General features: G+C 42.6%; 1 protein-coding gene across 8 annotated transcripts in view; it reads right to left on the bottom strand.

The window, feature by feature from the left end:
• Window positions 1–2747: 2747 nt before the first annotated feature.
• Window positions 2748–16388, bottom strand: part of GPR19 (G protein-coupled receptor 19) — a 42229-nt gene continuing 28588 nt past the window's right edge. For 7 of the 8 annotated variants that reach the window (XM_072798975.1, XM_072798976.1, XM_072798974.1 and 4 more), the window contains 2 exons: window positions 11388–11419; window positions 2748–4423 (listed from right to left, as the gene is read on the bottom strand). In XM_072798975.1, coding sequence (XP_072655076.1) covers window positions 3154–4423; window positions 11388–11419 — 1302 coding nt within the window. In that variant the 3' untranslated portion in view covers window positions 2748–3153. The remainder of the gene's footprint in view (window positions 4424–11387; window positions 11420–16388) is intronic. The other variant, XM_072798982.1, reaches the window with a different exon arrangement.

The following is a 16388-nucleotide window of genomic DNA, read 5'->3' as shown; positions in this document are numbered from 1 at the left end:
GGGACTTATGGGAATCTTCATGGATCTGTGCATTATATCCAGTTTCCTCTGATTTCAGGATCAAGTAAAACAGGAACCCTGAGTATCAAACAAGCCTAAACCAAAATACAGTGAATTATCAACATGCTAAGACAATACAGCTGAATTACCGTATGTCACAAGAGTATGATTTGGTTGACACTTTTGTCATTATTTGGGGGATTCTTAAAAAAAAAAAAACTACTTTCGGGACGCCTGGGTGGCTCAGCGGTTGAGCATCTGCCTTTGGCTCGGGGCGTGATCCTGGAGTCCTGGGATCAAGTCCCACATCAGGCTCGCTGCATGGAGCCTGCTTCTCCCTCTGTCTGTGTCTCTGCCTCTCTCTTTGCCTCTAATGAATAAATAAATAAAATCTTTTAAAAAAAACCTACTTTCTATAACAAGAGTTTGTATGAAATTGTCTCCAATTTCCATCTAGTGGGGTAAATTCACAGAACGTTAGAGATAGAATGGAGCTTATATTCATCTAGTCTTTTAGTTTAAAATGAAATCTAAAAATATATAGCATAAAACTGAGGTAAATCAAATTTAACTTTTTGCACTCTTTTAAAAATATTTCATTTAGGGACACCTGGGTAGGCTCAGTTGGTTAAGTGGCTGCCTTCAGCTCAGGTCATGATCCCAGCCCCATGATGGAGCCCCACATCAGGCTTCCTGCTCGAGCCCAATTGAGCCTCATGATTGAGCCCCACATCGGGCTCCTTGCTCAGTGGGGAACCTGCTTCTCCCTCTGCCCCTCCCCCTGCTTGTGCTCTCTCTCAAATAAATAAAATCTTTTAAAAAATATTCCAAAAAATTTTTCCATTTAAATGGATCAAATAAATAAAATGTCCATTTAAATTGAGTATTTTTTATAACGGACCCCCAAAAATGGACAAGAATGCAGTCTTCTCTCTTTTTTAACAGGTCTGAATCACAGAATTCAAGGGTCAAGTAAGAGAGTGGTCTAGCTCATTTTGTCATTTTAGACTGCCATCTGCTGATGGGATAATTGAGGAGGAAAAAGAAAAGGAAGAAAAATATGAGATGTTCTATCTCTTGAATCTATGGATTGAAGGAAGCACCTCCACTTAAAAACATCAGCTCTGTAGATGTTTTGTAAATGTGATATTTTATGGTGGTTGTTCCTAGCCCTGAATATCAAACCCAGTCTTATCTCATTTCCCTGTGATTGTGTCTCTTTTTTTTTTTTTATTTATTTATGATAGTCACACAGAGAGAGAGAGAGAGAGAGGCAGAGACACAGGCAGAGGGAGAAGCAGGCTCCATGCACCGGGAGCCCGACGTGGGATTCGATCCCGGGTCTCCAGGATCGCGCCCTGGGCCAAAGGTAGGCGCCAAACCGCTGCACCACCCAGGGATCCCTGTGATTGTGTCTCTGATACTCAGCACCACAAGTCCAAAACCTATCCACAACCAAAGAAAGGGTGAGGGTCAGCTCATTAAATTTCACCTAGACTCTCTTTTTGAGAATGGCCAGATTCTCTTAGACCTTAGATTTCCACCCAGGCAGCAGCCAGGAGGCCCAGTGAGGCCTGCCTGGGGGTGGTCACTCACGTGTTCGAGAGACTTCTGTAATGTCTGAAAAGAGTGACTGACATACTTGCAGCTGGAGGACCTGAGTGTGATTTCCAGCCCCGTCACTCTAATGTGGGCAAGTCACACACCACAGCATTTCCTCATCGGTGAAGCAGAGATGACAAATACATCGCAGAATTCTTTTGAGAGGGACGCCTGGGTGGCTCAGTGGTTGAATGCCTCCCTTTGGGCCGGGGCATGATCCTGGAGTCCCAGGATTGAGTCCCACATCGGGCTCCCTCCGTGGAGCCTGCTTCTCCCTCTGCCTGTGTCTCTTTCTCTCTGTCTCTCATGAATAAATAAAGTCTTTAAATAAAAAATAATTCTTTTGAGAGGATAAAATGAGATAATGCAGGTAAAATCGCTGAATTGTAATTATTATTTGCAGCTCTTAACTGGGATGTGAAAATGCATACCAGTCTTGCCAGTAAGCCTTTGATTATTTAATTAAGAATGTTTCTAAAATGTGTTGGCCCTAGATTTGAAATATAAGAAATCTGACAAGCAGAGAAGAAAACCTCGAGATATCACAGGCAAAGAGTTTAGGCTTGGGAAGGGTGTGAAGTATCCTGGAGGGAGAAGAGGGCAAAGAGGCATTGGCTGGGTAAATGGGCTCATGTCTGAGTCTCTAGGAGAATGAAGAAGATGCTCCTTGTCCTTGCTATCTTTGTGTATAGGGTAGGCCTGGGCAGCCAAAGACCTCTGCCTGAACTGCAGAGTCTAGAGAAATGCTATCTGTTGTTTCTCCCGTTGGCATTTTCTGGGTTTGCCCAGCAAGGACACCTACTCATTGGCTTGAGTTTAACTCAAAAATGGGAAGTAAACGTCCCAGACACGGCCTAGATGGGACACAGATGTGAGAAAAACACCATGTTGACTTTAGAATTTTCAGGGCATCATCATTGCTTAGGTTAGGGGGCAGGGGGAGGCTATTAGGCAACTTTATCCGTTTTCTTTCCCTAATAATCCTAATTAAAATTCAATCACAGAGGACTTTCCAGCAAGTTCTAGTATATTCCATCCACAGGAGATCTGGGCAATGGTGGTTACTTGGAAGAAGGTGATGTAAAAACACACACAATATTAATACTCCCTCAATGTTACTTAGAGAAATCCACATCTCTGAGACATGTGACACAAAAGATTTCATTTGGAACAGAAGCCCATAGTTACAAAATTTCAGTAGGGAGAAGAAAAAAGAGACAGAATAAAACTAACTTGAGTCATGAATCAAAGACTGTGTGTATGGTTTATGCTTTTTGGACCTAATAATGTAGGAAAGCATTCTGTTTTTTTATGCATGTAACTAATATAGTAAAAGGACTACTGAGCATAGCTCAAGATAAAGCTTCCTCTAAAACAAAAAGCAACCAAAATAAAACCACAGAAATTATAATCAATAATTAAATGCACTTTACATAATAAAACATTTCCTTCAGCAAATTGGTTGGAAAAAAAACATAAATAGCTTCTGTTTTTAGAGTTAAAGCTTTTTAATCTCTGGCACATAACAATAATTGAAAGAATTCTGCGAAATTACACAAAAGTATTTGGTGGATTTGAATTAATGGGCCAAGCGAGCTTTTTTTCCTTGGCTTCTCTGTCAAATGAATCATAGATCGAGTCTTTGGTTATAGTTTTGGCCGTGGGAGGAATTTCTGAAATGCCAACGTAGTTTTTTTTGGCCATCCTTGAACTGGTTGTGATAGTATAGGCATTGCTTCGGTAACACTTCATTGAGGACATGCAAAAAGTCTCTTTCATTCCTCTCCTAAAGTTGGCATTATAGATGGAATACAGTGTAGGTTTAGAGGCTGAAGAACTAAAGGATATCCATGTGATAGCCGTGAAAACAAGGGAACTTTTCTTGGAGTCTCGTTCGTGGGGGTGCCACAGCTGAGCTACATGGAAAGGCAGCCAAGAGAGCAAAAACAACAGATTCAAAATGAGGAACATCTTGATAGTTTTCACTTTTGTCCTTGGGACAATGTTCATCGTCCTCCTCACTGTTCGGCCATCAGTGCCTATTCTCCAAATATACTTCACAACCTTCTGGTAAAATAAGATGATGAGGATGGATGGAATCACAAAGCTCACCAAGAAATGGATGATGGTATAGGTGGTTCCTTCCCAAGATGAAGGGAAGAAATAGTTGCAGTGACTGTCCCAGCTGGAGCCAAAGAAAAAGAACACGGGGCTCACAAAGGCTGCATCAAAGATCCACGATGCCGCGATCATTTTCTTGGCTTTTTCCCTGGATACCTTGAAGCTCAGAGGATAGACGATGGTGTAGAACCGGTCTATGCAGATGGAGAGGAGAACGTAGATCTGGACACCCGGCGTGAGATACTGAAAATACCTCACGACCTTGCACATCACACTGCCAAGTGTCCACCTCCCAGTGGCAAACTGAAGCAGGACAAAAGGCGTGCTGGCCACGCTGATGAGGAGATCCGCACAGGCCATGGAGACCACAAAGTAGTTGGTGGTGGACTGAGTCCTCCTACTCCTGTGGATGACCAAACAAACCAGGGAATTGCCAAATATAGAAAACAACCACAGGGTCCCAAAGAAAATGCTGGCAGTGGCCACTTCCCCAGGTTTCAGTCCAGGCTGCAGGCCAGTTCTGTTGTTCATCCAACTGTGCTCCTCCTGTAGTTCTGTCAGGTCATGGCTTGGCAGGGGTGTGGTTGTTTCAGTGCAGCTGTGGTTCTGGAGGGGCACCAGAAGTGTGGGAATAACCAGAGGCGGCTTGCTGTTATCCATTCTGTGAGCAAAAACCATACTCACTTTTTCCCTCTTAGTTCTGGATAAGGAAAGAAGAATGAGGCCTCCTGTTAAAATGGTGTTACAAAGAGCAGCTCCTAAGGCTAACAATCTTATTTGACACTTAGACTGGTTGTCATTTGCCAGCGAGGAGGACTTGTGCATTGGCAGGAAAACTGGACTACCAATCAGAAAAGGCTCTAGCTCCATCTCGCTTTCGTTTTAGGAGCAGTTTTAGCTGATCCCAGCTTAGGCTCTCTTGGGCCTCCCCTCCTCGACCTGTGGTCAAGTGAGGCAGAACTCATGCCAAGCCCCACGCCTGAACATACATACCCGTATTGCCTTCACTCACTGGGAACCACAAAGGGTTAGGGTGCTCAAATCTGGCTCATGGTAAGGATACTGCGCCCCAAATGAAGAGCTGCTGGGATGCAGGGCATGTAGGTGAGAAGTCACTAAATGTCGTGACACTAAAGCAATGAGGCTGCGAGCAGAAAATGTGGGCAGATGGAAACATACATGTGAGCTATGGAAATAGCTCAGAAGGATCTGTGCGTTCAGACTGGCTGGCTCCTGGAAACAGCCCTGTTCTTACTTATGCAGAATTTCCAGCACAGAAGCATTATGGAAGTACCTGGAGCAATTGTATGTAACACTTTTACATGAGCCAGAAGTAGTGCCTAGTTTAATGACATCTGAAAATAGCTCACTTTCTCCAAAAGATGATGTAGTGCATGTTCTAATAGGTTTGCCACTTATCAGTGACATATCTTCATGTCCCTCTGCTGTTACTGTTTCATAAAATGACATATTGACTGCAAACATACAAGATGTTCTCTAAAGAATTTAACCAGGTTACTGGAAAGCTTATGGCATCTGGATGATTAAAAGCAACCAACTAGGACACCTGGGTGGCTCAGTTAGTTACATGTCTGCCTTCGGCTTAGGTCATGATCCTCGGGTTCTAGGGTGGAGCCCCACATCCACATGAGCTCTCTGCTCAGAGGGGAGTCTGCTTCTCCTTCTCTCTCTGCCCTTCCCTCCAATTTGTGTTCTTGCTCACTATGCTCTCGCTATGATCCTTATATATAGAAGAATATTTAAAAGTTTAGCCCTTATTTTAACCTCTGGGAGGGTACTATTGGGTGAGAAAAGAAGTTATACTTTTTAATAGGTAAAACAATTATATACCTTAAAAAATAAAAAATAAAACAATTATATAATTGTGGGCTATTCAGTTAAAATTGGGGTGATTTGGGTTGCAGTTAGATTATTAAGGTATAATTTGGTCTGAACCTATTAAGCAGAAGGGAGAAAGCACAGCACCTAAATCCAAAATAACCAGAGCAACTCCATGTAGGCTGTGGCACAATGGGAGGGTGCTCCAGTAGCAGGCTCCAACAGGACCCAGTGTCCCCCTTGCTGGGCTCCTGTGACTAGCCTCACAAAAAAAACCTTTCCAAAGTTTTAGAGGTGGGATTAAAAAATAGGTTTGTTTGTTTGTTTGTTTGTTTGTTTGTTTAAAAGATTTCATTTTGGGGGTGTGTGCCTGGGTGGCTCAGGAAGTTTGCCTTTGGCTCAGGTCATGATCTCAGGGTGCTGGGATCGAGCCACATATCAGGCTCCATGCTCATTGAGGAGTCTGCTCCTCCATCTGCCCCTACCATGCTCTTGCTCTCTCTCTCAAATAAACAAACAAAATCTTTTTTAAAAATGTAAAGATCTTTTTTTTAAAGTAATCTCTAGGGGATCCCTGGGTGGCGCAGGGGTTTGGCGCCTGCCTTTGGCCCAGGGCGTGATCCTGGAGACCCGGGATCGAATCCCACGTCCGGCTCCCGGTGCATGGAGCCTGCTTCTCCCTCTGCCTATGTCTCTGCCTCTCTCTTTTTCTCTGTGTGACTATCATAAATAAATAAAAGAAAAAAATATAAAAGTAATCTCTATATCCAATGCGGGGCTAGAACTCACAATCCTGAGATCAAGAGTTGTATACTCCACTGACAGAGCCAGCCAGGTGCCTCTAAGAATAGTTCTTAATGAAAGAACAGTTCTTAATGGCCCACTTTCCTTGAAGGACTTTTGCACTAATTTGTGGCAGAGAGAGGAGTGTTAATATATATTGTCCTCCCCAAGAAACCACATTCAACAAAAATCTGAAGCTCAGGGTAGTAAATGCCAGTCCTGTATTACCTGTAGGCTTTTTTGTCCGTAAGGCAGCTCTACTTGATTTCTCAAAAGAAACATAAGGTAATTAGACATTGGACTACCAGAAGACCTTTAAGCATGGCTGGCTGGTTGATGGTCAGTTGTAAGAACAGCAACCATACTATCCATATCAAGAAATCAGTATACAGGGCAGCCCTGGTGGCTCAGAGGTTTAGCGCCACCTTCAGTCCAGGGACTGATCTTGGAGCCCCAGGATCAATTCCCACGTTGGGAACCTGCTTGGAGCCTGCTTCTCCCTCTGCCTGTGTCTCTGCCTCTCTCTCTCTCTCTGTCTCTCATGAATAAATAAATGAATAAAATCTTTTAAAAAAATTAGTATACATACGATATAAAATTAGCACTGTCCTAGAAAATCTGGAATGCATGACCTTTATACTTATAAAATTGAAATAATCTCTTCAGCTTCATATGTGTAAAACCTACAAAATGCCCACCCCCAATTTTTTTTGTTTGGAGATTTAAACCTTAGGGGTGCCTGGCTGGCTCAGTCAGTAGAGCTTGCAACTTGGTCGCAAGGTTGGGAGTTTGAGCCTCACATTGGGTATAGAGATCACTTACAAACAACATCTTAAGAAAAATGAAATAAAATAAAGATTTAAGGTTTAAAACAGGGGTGCCTGGGTGGCTCAGTTGGTTAAGCGCCTGCCTTTGGCTCAGGTCGTGGTCCCTGGGTCCTGGGATTGATCCCTGAGTCAGGTTCCCTGCTCCTCTGGGAGTCTGCTTCTCCCTCTGTCTGCCATTCTTCCTCCTGCTTGTGCTCTCTCTCTCTCTCTGTCAAATGCATAAAATCTTTTAAAATAAATAAAATAAAAGTTTAAAACAGATGAGCAATTATCCCAGGCAGAAAAAGCAGCTCTAAACTTCTCAGGGATGCCTGTAGCCTAAATAAAACAGTAACTGGTGGCATGGGCACTATTCTGTCCTCAATACACAGATTTTGAAACCTGTGAACTTAACTTTTGTTTCTCCCTTCCTCTCATACCAAAACCCTGCAGATGAAACTCGAGTTCACTACCACAACCAAGCACTGTGAGGCCTCCCATCTTCCATCATTTCCTCCAGCTGCCTTACACCAGTGAGCTTGTCTGCTGGGTCCTCCAACCCCACCACAGGGAGGCAGAGGATCCCACTCAGAAACTGGACCAGGGAGCCTTGAGGAGCTCCTGGGTCCAGGTCTCTCCTGATGATGGCAGGCTTTTCAGACTCTATGTAAAACTGCAGTAGCTCTGTTCATTCATTCAAGAAACCAAGACACTATGCTAGGTCCTAGGTGAACAAAGATAAGCAAGGCCCAGAAGAGGGAAAATGTATAAATAAGCTGCCTAACTGTATTGTAACTAAATTCTGTAATAATTATAATTGATGCTAAAAAGAAAAGGAACTAAGCGGCAGATAAAAACAAGGATCCAATTTGGCATGGGATAGGAGAAGGGAAGATTCCATAGAGAGGATGTTTGAGCTGGGGACGTGGACTGGGACTTCTTTAGGGAGGCAAGGGACTGAAAAAAACATTCCAAGGCGGGGAGAGAGAGAGCACATGGAATGGTTTGGAGGATCATCCTTCCGGGTTGATCTTTTTTGGGCCATTTTCCCTTTAGAGACATTGTTTTCTGCAAACCACACCTCCCAGAGTCAATAGTTTCTAAATGCCCTACAATCAAACTAACCTAACTTTTTTCCAAGGTTACATTTTCTGTATTCATGGGCTGCAATGTGGTCAGAAGGTGGAGGAGAATATTGACATATCCAGAATGGCGGTGGTATCCTTGTTCACACAGCAGTTTGTCAGTAGTTTACTACAGCATCTCCCAAGTGTGTTCTGCTTTACAGCAATGGTTCTCTAGCTTAGCCACGCATCGGACTTTCCCAGGGAGATTTATAAAAATACCCATGCCCTGGTCCTACCCCAGAGATTCTAATTTAATTGGTCTGCAGTGCAGCCTGGGCAGCGGGAAATTTCAGGGTTCCCCAGGTGATCCTAATGTGCAGGAATCCCAGCTTTAGAATTGCTTCTATGTTTCTGTCTTCCCCCAGCAAGCTGTGGGCTCCCAGAGGAAGAATGTTATTCTTTTTTCTTTACATTGATAATTGTTACTAAGTATTTATTGGATCAAATCCATAAGGACAGAGAACTAAAACCATGACTCCTACTCTAAGTGGGGCTCTGCTAGGAGAATTAAACCCAGAGATAGCCTTTGTGTCTTCTCTGAGAGCTGAAACATTGGCGACCACATGGAGAAAGGGAAAACAGACTCCTGAGAAGAGCCAGGCAGGCAAAATTGAAGTCACCCTGGACGACTGCTACCTGCAGTAGAGTTCTCATTTTTTTCTTTTTTAAAGATTTTATTTATTTATTCATGAGAGACAGAGAGAGAATGGCAGAGATACAGGCAGAGGGAGAAGCAGGCTCCCTGTAGGGAGCCCAACACGGGACTGGATCCCAGGACCCCATGATCATGCCCTGAGCCAAGGGCAGACGATCAACTGCTGAGCCACCCAGGCATCCCAGTAGAGTCCTCATTTAAGGGAGAGTGAAGGTAGCTGAGGTGTCCTCAGACAGGCTTCTGTAATCCCACTCCGGAAAAAAATAGCCTGCCATATCATAACTAAGTTCGAGGATCCCAAAGTAAAGTTTCAGAAAGGTCTCCTCTGCTCCATTAATTTGGAAATAAATCCTTCTTCAGGGGAATGTTTCTGAAATACAAGGGCTGCTTAATTATTATGTTTGGCTCTTCCACATGCAGTAACTTAACAGTAATAGAAAAGACGTCACCTCTTTCCTGATCAACCTGTGTTTTCCCATCCTGTTCTGAGACTGTCATATGACACACCACGCTGAGTATTGAAGGTCCTTATTAAAATATATCTCTATAAAGGGGCATCTGGGTGGCTCAGTTGATTAAGCATCCAACTCTTGATTTCAGCTCAGGTCATGATCTTAGGGTTGTAAGATGGAGCCCCACGTCTAGCATGGAGTCTGCTTAAGATTCTCTCCCTCTGCCCCTCCCCACCCCTGCACACTCTCTTTCAAAAAAAAAAAAAAGAAAAGAAAAGAAAAGAAAGAAAATCTGGGGTGCCTGGGTGGCTCAGTCAGTTAAATGTCTGCCTTCAGTCCAGGTCGTGATCCCAGGGTTCTGGGATCAAGCCCAAAGTCAGGCTCCCTGTTCAGCAGGGAGCCTGCTTCTCCCTCTGCCCCTCCCCCTGCCCATGTTCTCTTCTTGTTGGCAGTCTCTCAAATAAATGAATACATCTTTTTAAAAAAAGATCTGAGAGGACTCATTCATCTATCATGCTCTAATACCGGTGTTTTAATACATAGGTGGAGAAATGATGGATGGGTTGACATGGTATCAAACTAGGGACTGGGTGGACCTAGGTAACAATGGGAGCCTAGGGGGTCTGGAGGGTGGGGTAAATGTCTATCACTGTGTATAATAATTTTTATTTTGAATGTTCGTCTTCCCCATAAGGTTATGAGTCTCTTAAGGACAGTGGCTATGTTTTTATCTCTAAATCCCTAGGGCATATAGATATTAATAAAAGTTTACTAAAAATAAATGGGTAAGTGTGTTAATAAAAAGTATCCAATACTTGAGGGATGCCAGGGTGGCTCAGTCAGTTAAGCATCCAACTCTTGGCTTCAGCTCAGGTTGTGATCTCAGGGTTGTGAGACTGAGCCTCACAGCAAACTCTGCATGGGAGTGAGGCCTACTTAGGATTCTCTCTCTCTCTCTCTCTCTGCCTCTCGCCTCCCTCTCAAATAAAAAAAAAAAAAAAGGATTTTTAAAAAAAGTATCCAATACTTGAAAATAAGGCAAAGAGAGTATAGAATATCTTTTTAATATCATGCTAGGACATTGTTATATAGGCTTCCCCTAAGAATTATTTAATTCTCTGGGAGAATGCATCTGTGCTTGCATCTGTGCTTGATTTTGCTATTTACTACATGACTAGAGCCCAGACATTGTGAAGATACATGTTAACATGGAGATTTCTGTATAGCAGAAAAATTAACCCGAAAGGTGATGAACTTTTTGCTCTGTAGGACATTAACCAGTTTTTTGTCTATCTAGCAATCTTATGTCCACCTTCTTTAAAAAAAAAAAAAAAAGACAATAACAATAACAAAAGCCTATAAATACATATTTACTTAAATGCTCTTGGAACCAGCCTAATTATCTCACTGGTTCCTTCAGTAGTAAGTTGATAAATCTCTGACATACATTCACCTTCTATTTGTATAAGTCATGATTTTATTTATTTGTTTGTTGGAGAGGAGGGCAGAGGGAGAGAGACAGTATTAATCAGACTCCATGCCCAGCACAGAGTTGATAGTAGGACACTGAGATCATGACCTGAGCCAAAATCAAGTCAGACCCTTAACCAACTGAGCCACCCAGGAGCCCCAAGGGTCATAATCTTAGCTTTCTGCAAATCACACTGACGGATGGATGAATATATGAATGATGAGAAACAAACAAAAGGACCACAAAGAGGCACAGAAGAGTATAGCTAACAAACTTTGTGTACTTCACAATTCTATCTGGGGCTATTCCTGGCCAAGCATATCAACTGTGGTTTAGGCTTATTCTTGATTCAAAGAACCCTAACAACTGATTCTTTTCCATCATGAAATTACAAAGATTCACAGACCTTCTCATAGCATAGGAGGACCATTTTTATTTTTGACTTTTTGTTCAGAAATTTAATGTCAAACTAGAATTTTTATAATGTTGAATTTTTACATGATTTGGTTAAAAAAAAAAAAACAAACTCACATTTTCTGTAGAATGGTAAGCATCTGCTGGTCCTAAGGAGATACATAAGATAAGGCTATTTACTAATGAAATAAGATTAATAACAATGAGGACAATAGTTATAACAATAGTATGGAGAATTGATAGTTATTTTGTGATAATGTGTCAGGTACCTGTGAGGTAGGTAACATTATTAGCTCTATTTCACAGTGGGAAAAACTGAAGTTCCTCCCCAATATCATACAGTTATATAGGAGTCGCCTCAGTATTGCCTCGCTCCAAAGCCCATGCTCTTAACCAACCCTGGGGGCTTCATGCCTCAGGAGACCACAAAAGGCTGGGTCCTGAATTCAGAGTCAAACTGGCTATACATGGATAGGTCTTTCTTAACTCCTCAATCAAACACAGGAATGTGAAATTACTCTGCCACAGCCTCTTGCCTACCCACAGATACATCTGTTCAATATGCTAGCTCAGAAATATGTGACATAGTGAACATTTGGGGGAAAAAATCACTCCCACCATATACTGCACAGAGGCTTGGCATCAAAAGTGCAGTAGACACGTTGGTCTGGAAATACTGCCTTTACTCAGAATAAAGAATATAAGACTACTGGAAATTCATTACGACAGATGATTAACTGTTGTAGCCTTTACATGCAGGATGAAAGCAGACCTCTAAACCAGTTTGAACTGAAGACAAGTTTGATCAATGGTATTAATTATTCCAAGTAACAAATAGTCCCCTTTAAATTTTAATTGTTGTAACTCACAAAATACCATGGTCATAGATATTTTCTCCTAGACCTTTCATGGTGATGTAGGCTTGATTTGTGTATATATGAAAATAAGAAATGCCCAGAACAGTGGTGGGTGACTGGCTTGCGTGAGCTCCCCAGAGCCAGATGTGCACATTTCTTTCCGACTCCAACTTCCATGACATCATGTTGCTATAAATCTGCCACGGTCGGAATGTTCACACCATGGAAAGTGACAAATGACACAAATCAGCGTTTTTTTTTTTTTTTTCCCTTTTTTTTTTTTCCCCCTGTGCAGCCAGTTGTTACACATTTACCAGCCTACGACTTCCAATAGGGCAAGGTTTACAGGGAGACATATCCTGAAGCCTTGAATTTACAAATGTCTAAGGAGGCCACACAGGCATTTCAGAAGCTTCTTGAATGACTCTCTTGCTATCTGGCCCTCAGCTATGGGTTTGGTGTACACACCGAGCTGAGTGCTTTATGGAACTATAGAAGACCCAGGCAGCCACAAGCATGACTTTGGTGAGAGGGATCAGGAAAATCAGAGAGGATAAGATGTGTTTTCACAATGTGCCATCCAGATACAGCTGCCAGATGAAATACAGGATGCCCAAGTAAGGGTGAATTTCAGATCAATGACAATTTTTTTTACCATAGATATGGTCCATACAATATCCCATACAACATCCAACTGGTATCCTATATTTTTATTAGCTAAATCTGGCAAACCTACACCCAGAACGTAATCCTGTGCTGAAATACATCTATTTTTCATCTCACAATATAGGAATATTGCAAAGTGGATACATTTGCAAGCTTTGAAGTCAGACAGCTGAAGTGTAAATCCCACTTCTCACACACTAATTAGTTGTCACCCAGGACAAATTATCTAACCCTCTTGGGCTCCAGTTTTATAATCTATAAAATGAGGATAATTAGTCCCTATCTCACTTGATTATTAGGAATATTAAATGAGATAATATATGCATAGGAATTAAATGAGTTAGTACAAGTCAATCTGCCTGGTTTGAGGAAAACACTCAAGAAGAGTTATTCTTGTATAGTTCTGTTTATTATCTAATATGCTGTCTGGCACATAGCAAGGGCTCAAAAATTTAGCACTCTCGGGGCACCTGGGTGGTTCAGCTGGTTAAGCATCTGACTTCAGTTCAGGTCATGACCTTAGGGTCCTGGGATGGAGCCCTGAATTGGGTTCTGTGCTCAGCTGGGAGTCTGTTTCTCCCTCTTCCCCTCTTCCAGTTCATGATCTCTCTCTCAAATAAAATCTTTAAAAAAAAAAACAAACAGCAACAATAAACAAAGACAAAAACAAAAACAAAAATAACCTAGCATTCTTATGAAGGTTCCTCAAGTTAAAAATAGGGGCACCTGGGGGGCTCAGCAGTTGAGTGTCTGCCTTAGGCTCCGGGCATGATCCTGGGGTCCTGGGATCGAGTCCCGCATTGGGCTCCCTGCAGGAAGCCTGCTTCTCCCTCTGCCTGTGTCTCTGCCTCTCTTTCTCTGTGTCTCTCATTAATAAGTAAAATCTTTAAAAAAGTTAAAAATAGAACTACCCTATGATCCAGCAATTTTACTTCTAGGTATTTACCCAAAGAATAAAAAAATACCGATTCAAAGGGAAACATGCACCCTGATGCTGATAGCAGTATTATCAACAATAGCCAAATTATGGAAACAACCCAAGTGTCCACTGATTGATGAATGGTTGGTCACCCAATGGCCATTCCTAACTTCTCCCTTGCCTTCCAATCTCAAGAGGTTGAAAAGGCAAGATAACCATTTTCCACCATCCTTTGCTGCTAGGGATGATCCTATCAACATCATCTGCTTCTGGCAATAAGACAAGAGAAAATCTCTAGGAGGGTGTTGGGAAGTTCTTGGGAAAATATTTCTTTCTTAGTAAGAGGAAACAGGCATGTGGAAGGTGTTATCTTTCATGGGCCTGGCTGCCCCTTACTTCTTATCTTTGTAAACTGTCATGTAAAGATGTCAGGGCACTGGGTGATATCTTATAAGGTCAAGGGAAGTCCTGAGACTCAAAAAGATACTACCCAGTGTCCTGACACCATGGTGCTGCTAGAACAGCCACTGCTAGTCTTATTAATAAGCAGTATGCTAGGACTTTAAGACTGAGTTTTCTGTTATTTGCCTCTAAAATCATCCTGATTGGGGATCCCTGGGTGGCTCAGCAGTTTAGCGCCTGCCTTTGGCCCAGGGCGCAATCCCGGCGTGGAGCCTGCTTCACCCTCCTCCTGTGTCTCTGCTCCCCCCCCCCCCCATGTCTATCATAAATAAATAAATTTTCTTTTAAATAAATAAATAAATAAAATCATCCTGACTGACCTAGGGTCATATTTCAGATTGAGCGGCAGAGAAGGGTTCTCTGAAGAAGTGATACTAGAGCTAAAGCCCCAGTGAGGGGGAGGCCAGCCATGTGAAAATCAGAAGAGCATTCTGGGCAGAAGCAATGTGTGCAAAGACCCTGGGGCAGTAATAAGCTTGTTATATAGCTGGAGCATATGAATGTGGATGAAAATGGCACCTGACATAATCAGAAAGGTAGGCAGGGGGGATCAGATCACATATGGCATTGTAGGGCACACATATTAGTCCCACTGCAGTGAAATCCACTGCAGGTTTTAGGCAAAGGAATGATAGGAATATGACCTGATTTATGTTTTAAAAATACAACTTTAAGGACACCTGGATGGCTCAGTGGTTGAGTGTCTGCCTTTGGCTCAGGGCATGGTCCCGGGGTCCTGGGATCGAATCCCGCGCTGGGCTTCCCTCGAAGAGCCTGCTTCTCCCTCTGCCTATGTCTCTGCCTCTCTTTCTGTGTCTCTCATGAATAAATAAATAAAATCTTAAAAAAAAAATACAACTTTAATTGCTGTGTAGGTGGCTGAGAGGTGTAGGGGGCACCAATTAGGAGGGCTATTACAATAACCTAAGTAAAACAAAACAAAACAAAACAATAACCTAAGTAGTAATAATAATGGCTTAGCCCTAGGAGTGATGTTGATGGAGAAAAGTAGATGGGATACTGAAAATATTCTGGAGACAGCCAACATGATTTGCTGATGTGTGATGGAGTTTGGAGATAGGGATAACTCCTAGGTTTGAGAGTTTGAGATGAGGGGAGAAAGTCTGGGGAGCTAGAAATCAATAATTTTATTTTGGGTGAGCATTCTTATTAGACACCCAAGCAGAGATATCCCGTTGGCAGATGAATATTAAAGTTTGGAGAAATGTCTATTCAGATTCTTTGCCCATTTTCATTAATTCACTCATCATTCTATAAATACTATTTTAAGATCACACCATGTGCCAGAATGTACTGTGTTAAGAATCAGGTATACAACAGCCAATAAAACTGTGTCCCTACTTTCATGAAGATCACAGTCTAATTATGATTATGTTGTGGAGGGATGCAGAGAAGAGTAATAGATAAGCAGAAGTAAAAACAGTAAATTGTAATCAGTTCTGTGAAAGAAAAGAGCAGAGCATGGCAGGAAGACCCTCTTTTGGGCAGGGTGGTCGAGGAAGCACTGGAAGCAGCCAAGACAAAGAAGAACAGGGCCACCTATAGTAGACTCTCTAGGACTCCTGCTGCAGACAGATGATAGGACAAGGAAACTGAGTCAGGAAGCTGCCTCATCCCCAGCCACCTTTCAGATCCTAAGCAAGGTTTCAGGCTCCCTGGGGCCTGGCCTTAGTACTTGTGATAGGCTGTTTTCCTTGAGGCAACTCTCTGCAATCCCCACCTAATGGGGAGGGAAAGAGCAGGGAAGAGAAAAAAGGGGGGTGGGCGGAGCCTGGAGGGACAAAGTGCCTCTGGGAACTTCCTTGAACTCTTGTACCAGATGGGTTCCTCTATTCTCCCATCCCACTCCACACTATGTTCACATTGGGTCATTTAAAAAGGGCACAAAGGGCCCTATGCTTAGAGGAGGAAGGAAGCAGGGGAAGAGGAGGTCTGACTCACTCACCTACAGGTCACTGCTCCATGGAGTCAGTGCTGTCCATTGATAACTGCAATTGGAAGACTCCACCACATCAAACAGATGGAAGAAAAGTCACTGGGGTTTTGATTTGTGCTGTGCTCCTTGCTGAGATTTTTTTTCCTATCACCTTCTGAGAATGAACTCAGACCCTAAGTGCTGCCTTGTCTGGAGGAGAGTTGTATCACTGGACTCAAAATAACTGTTACCTTGGCTTTTATTTTCTGGGGGCTGAG

The sequence above is a fragment of the Canis lupus genome, chromosome 25, assembly GCF_048164855.1.
Source record: "Canis lupus baileyi chromosome 25, mCanLup2.hap1, whole genome shotgun sequence".
Lineage (NCBI taxonomy): Eukaryota > Metazoa > Chordata > Mammalia > Carnivora > Canidae > Canis > Canis lupus.
This window is presented reverse-complemented; position numbering and strand designations above follow the sequence as displayed.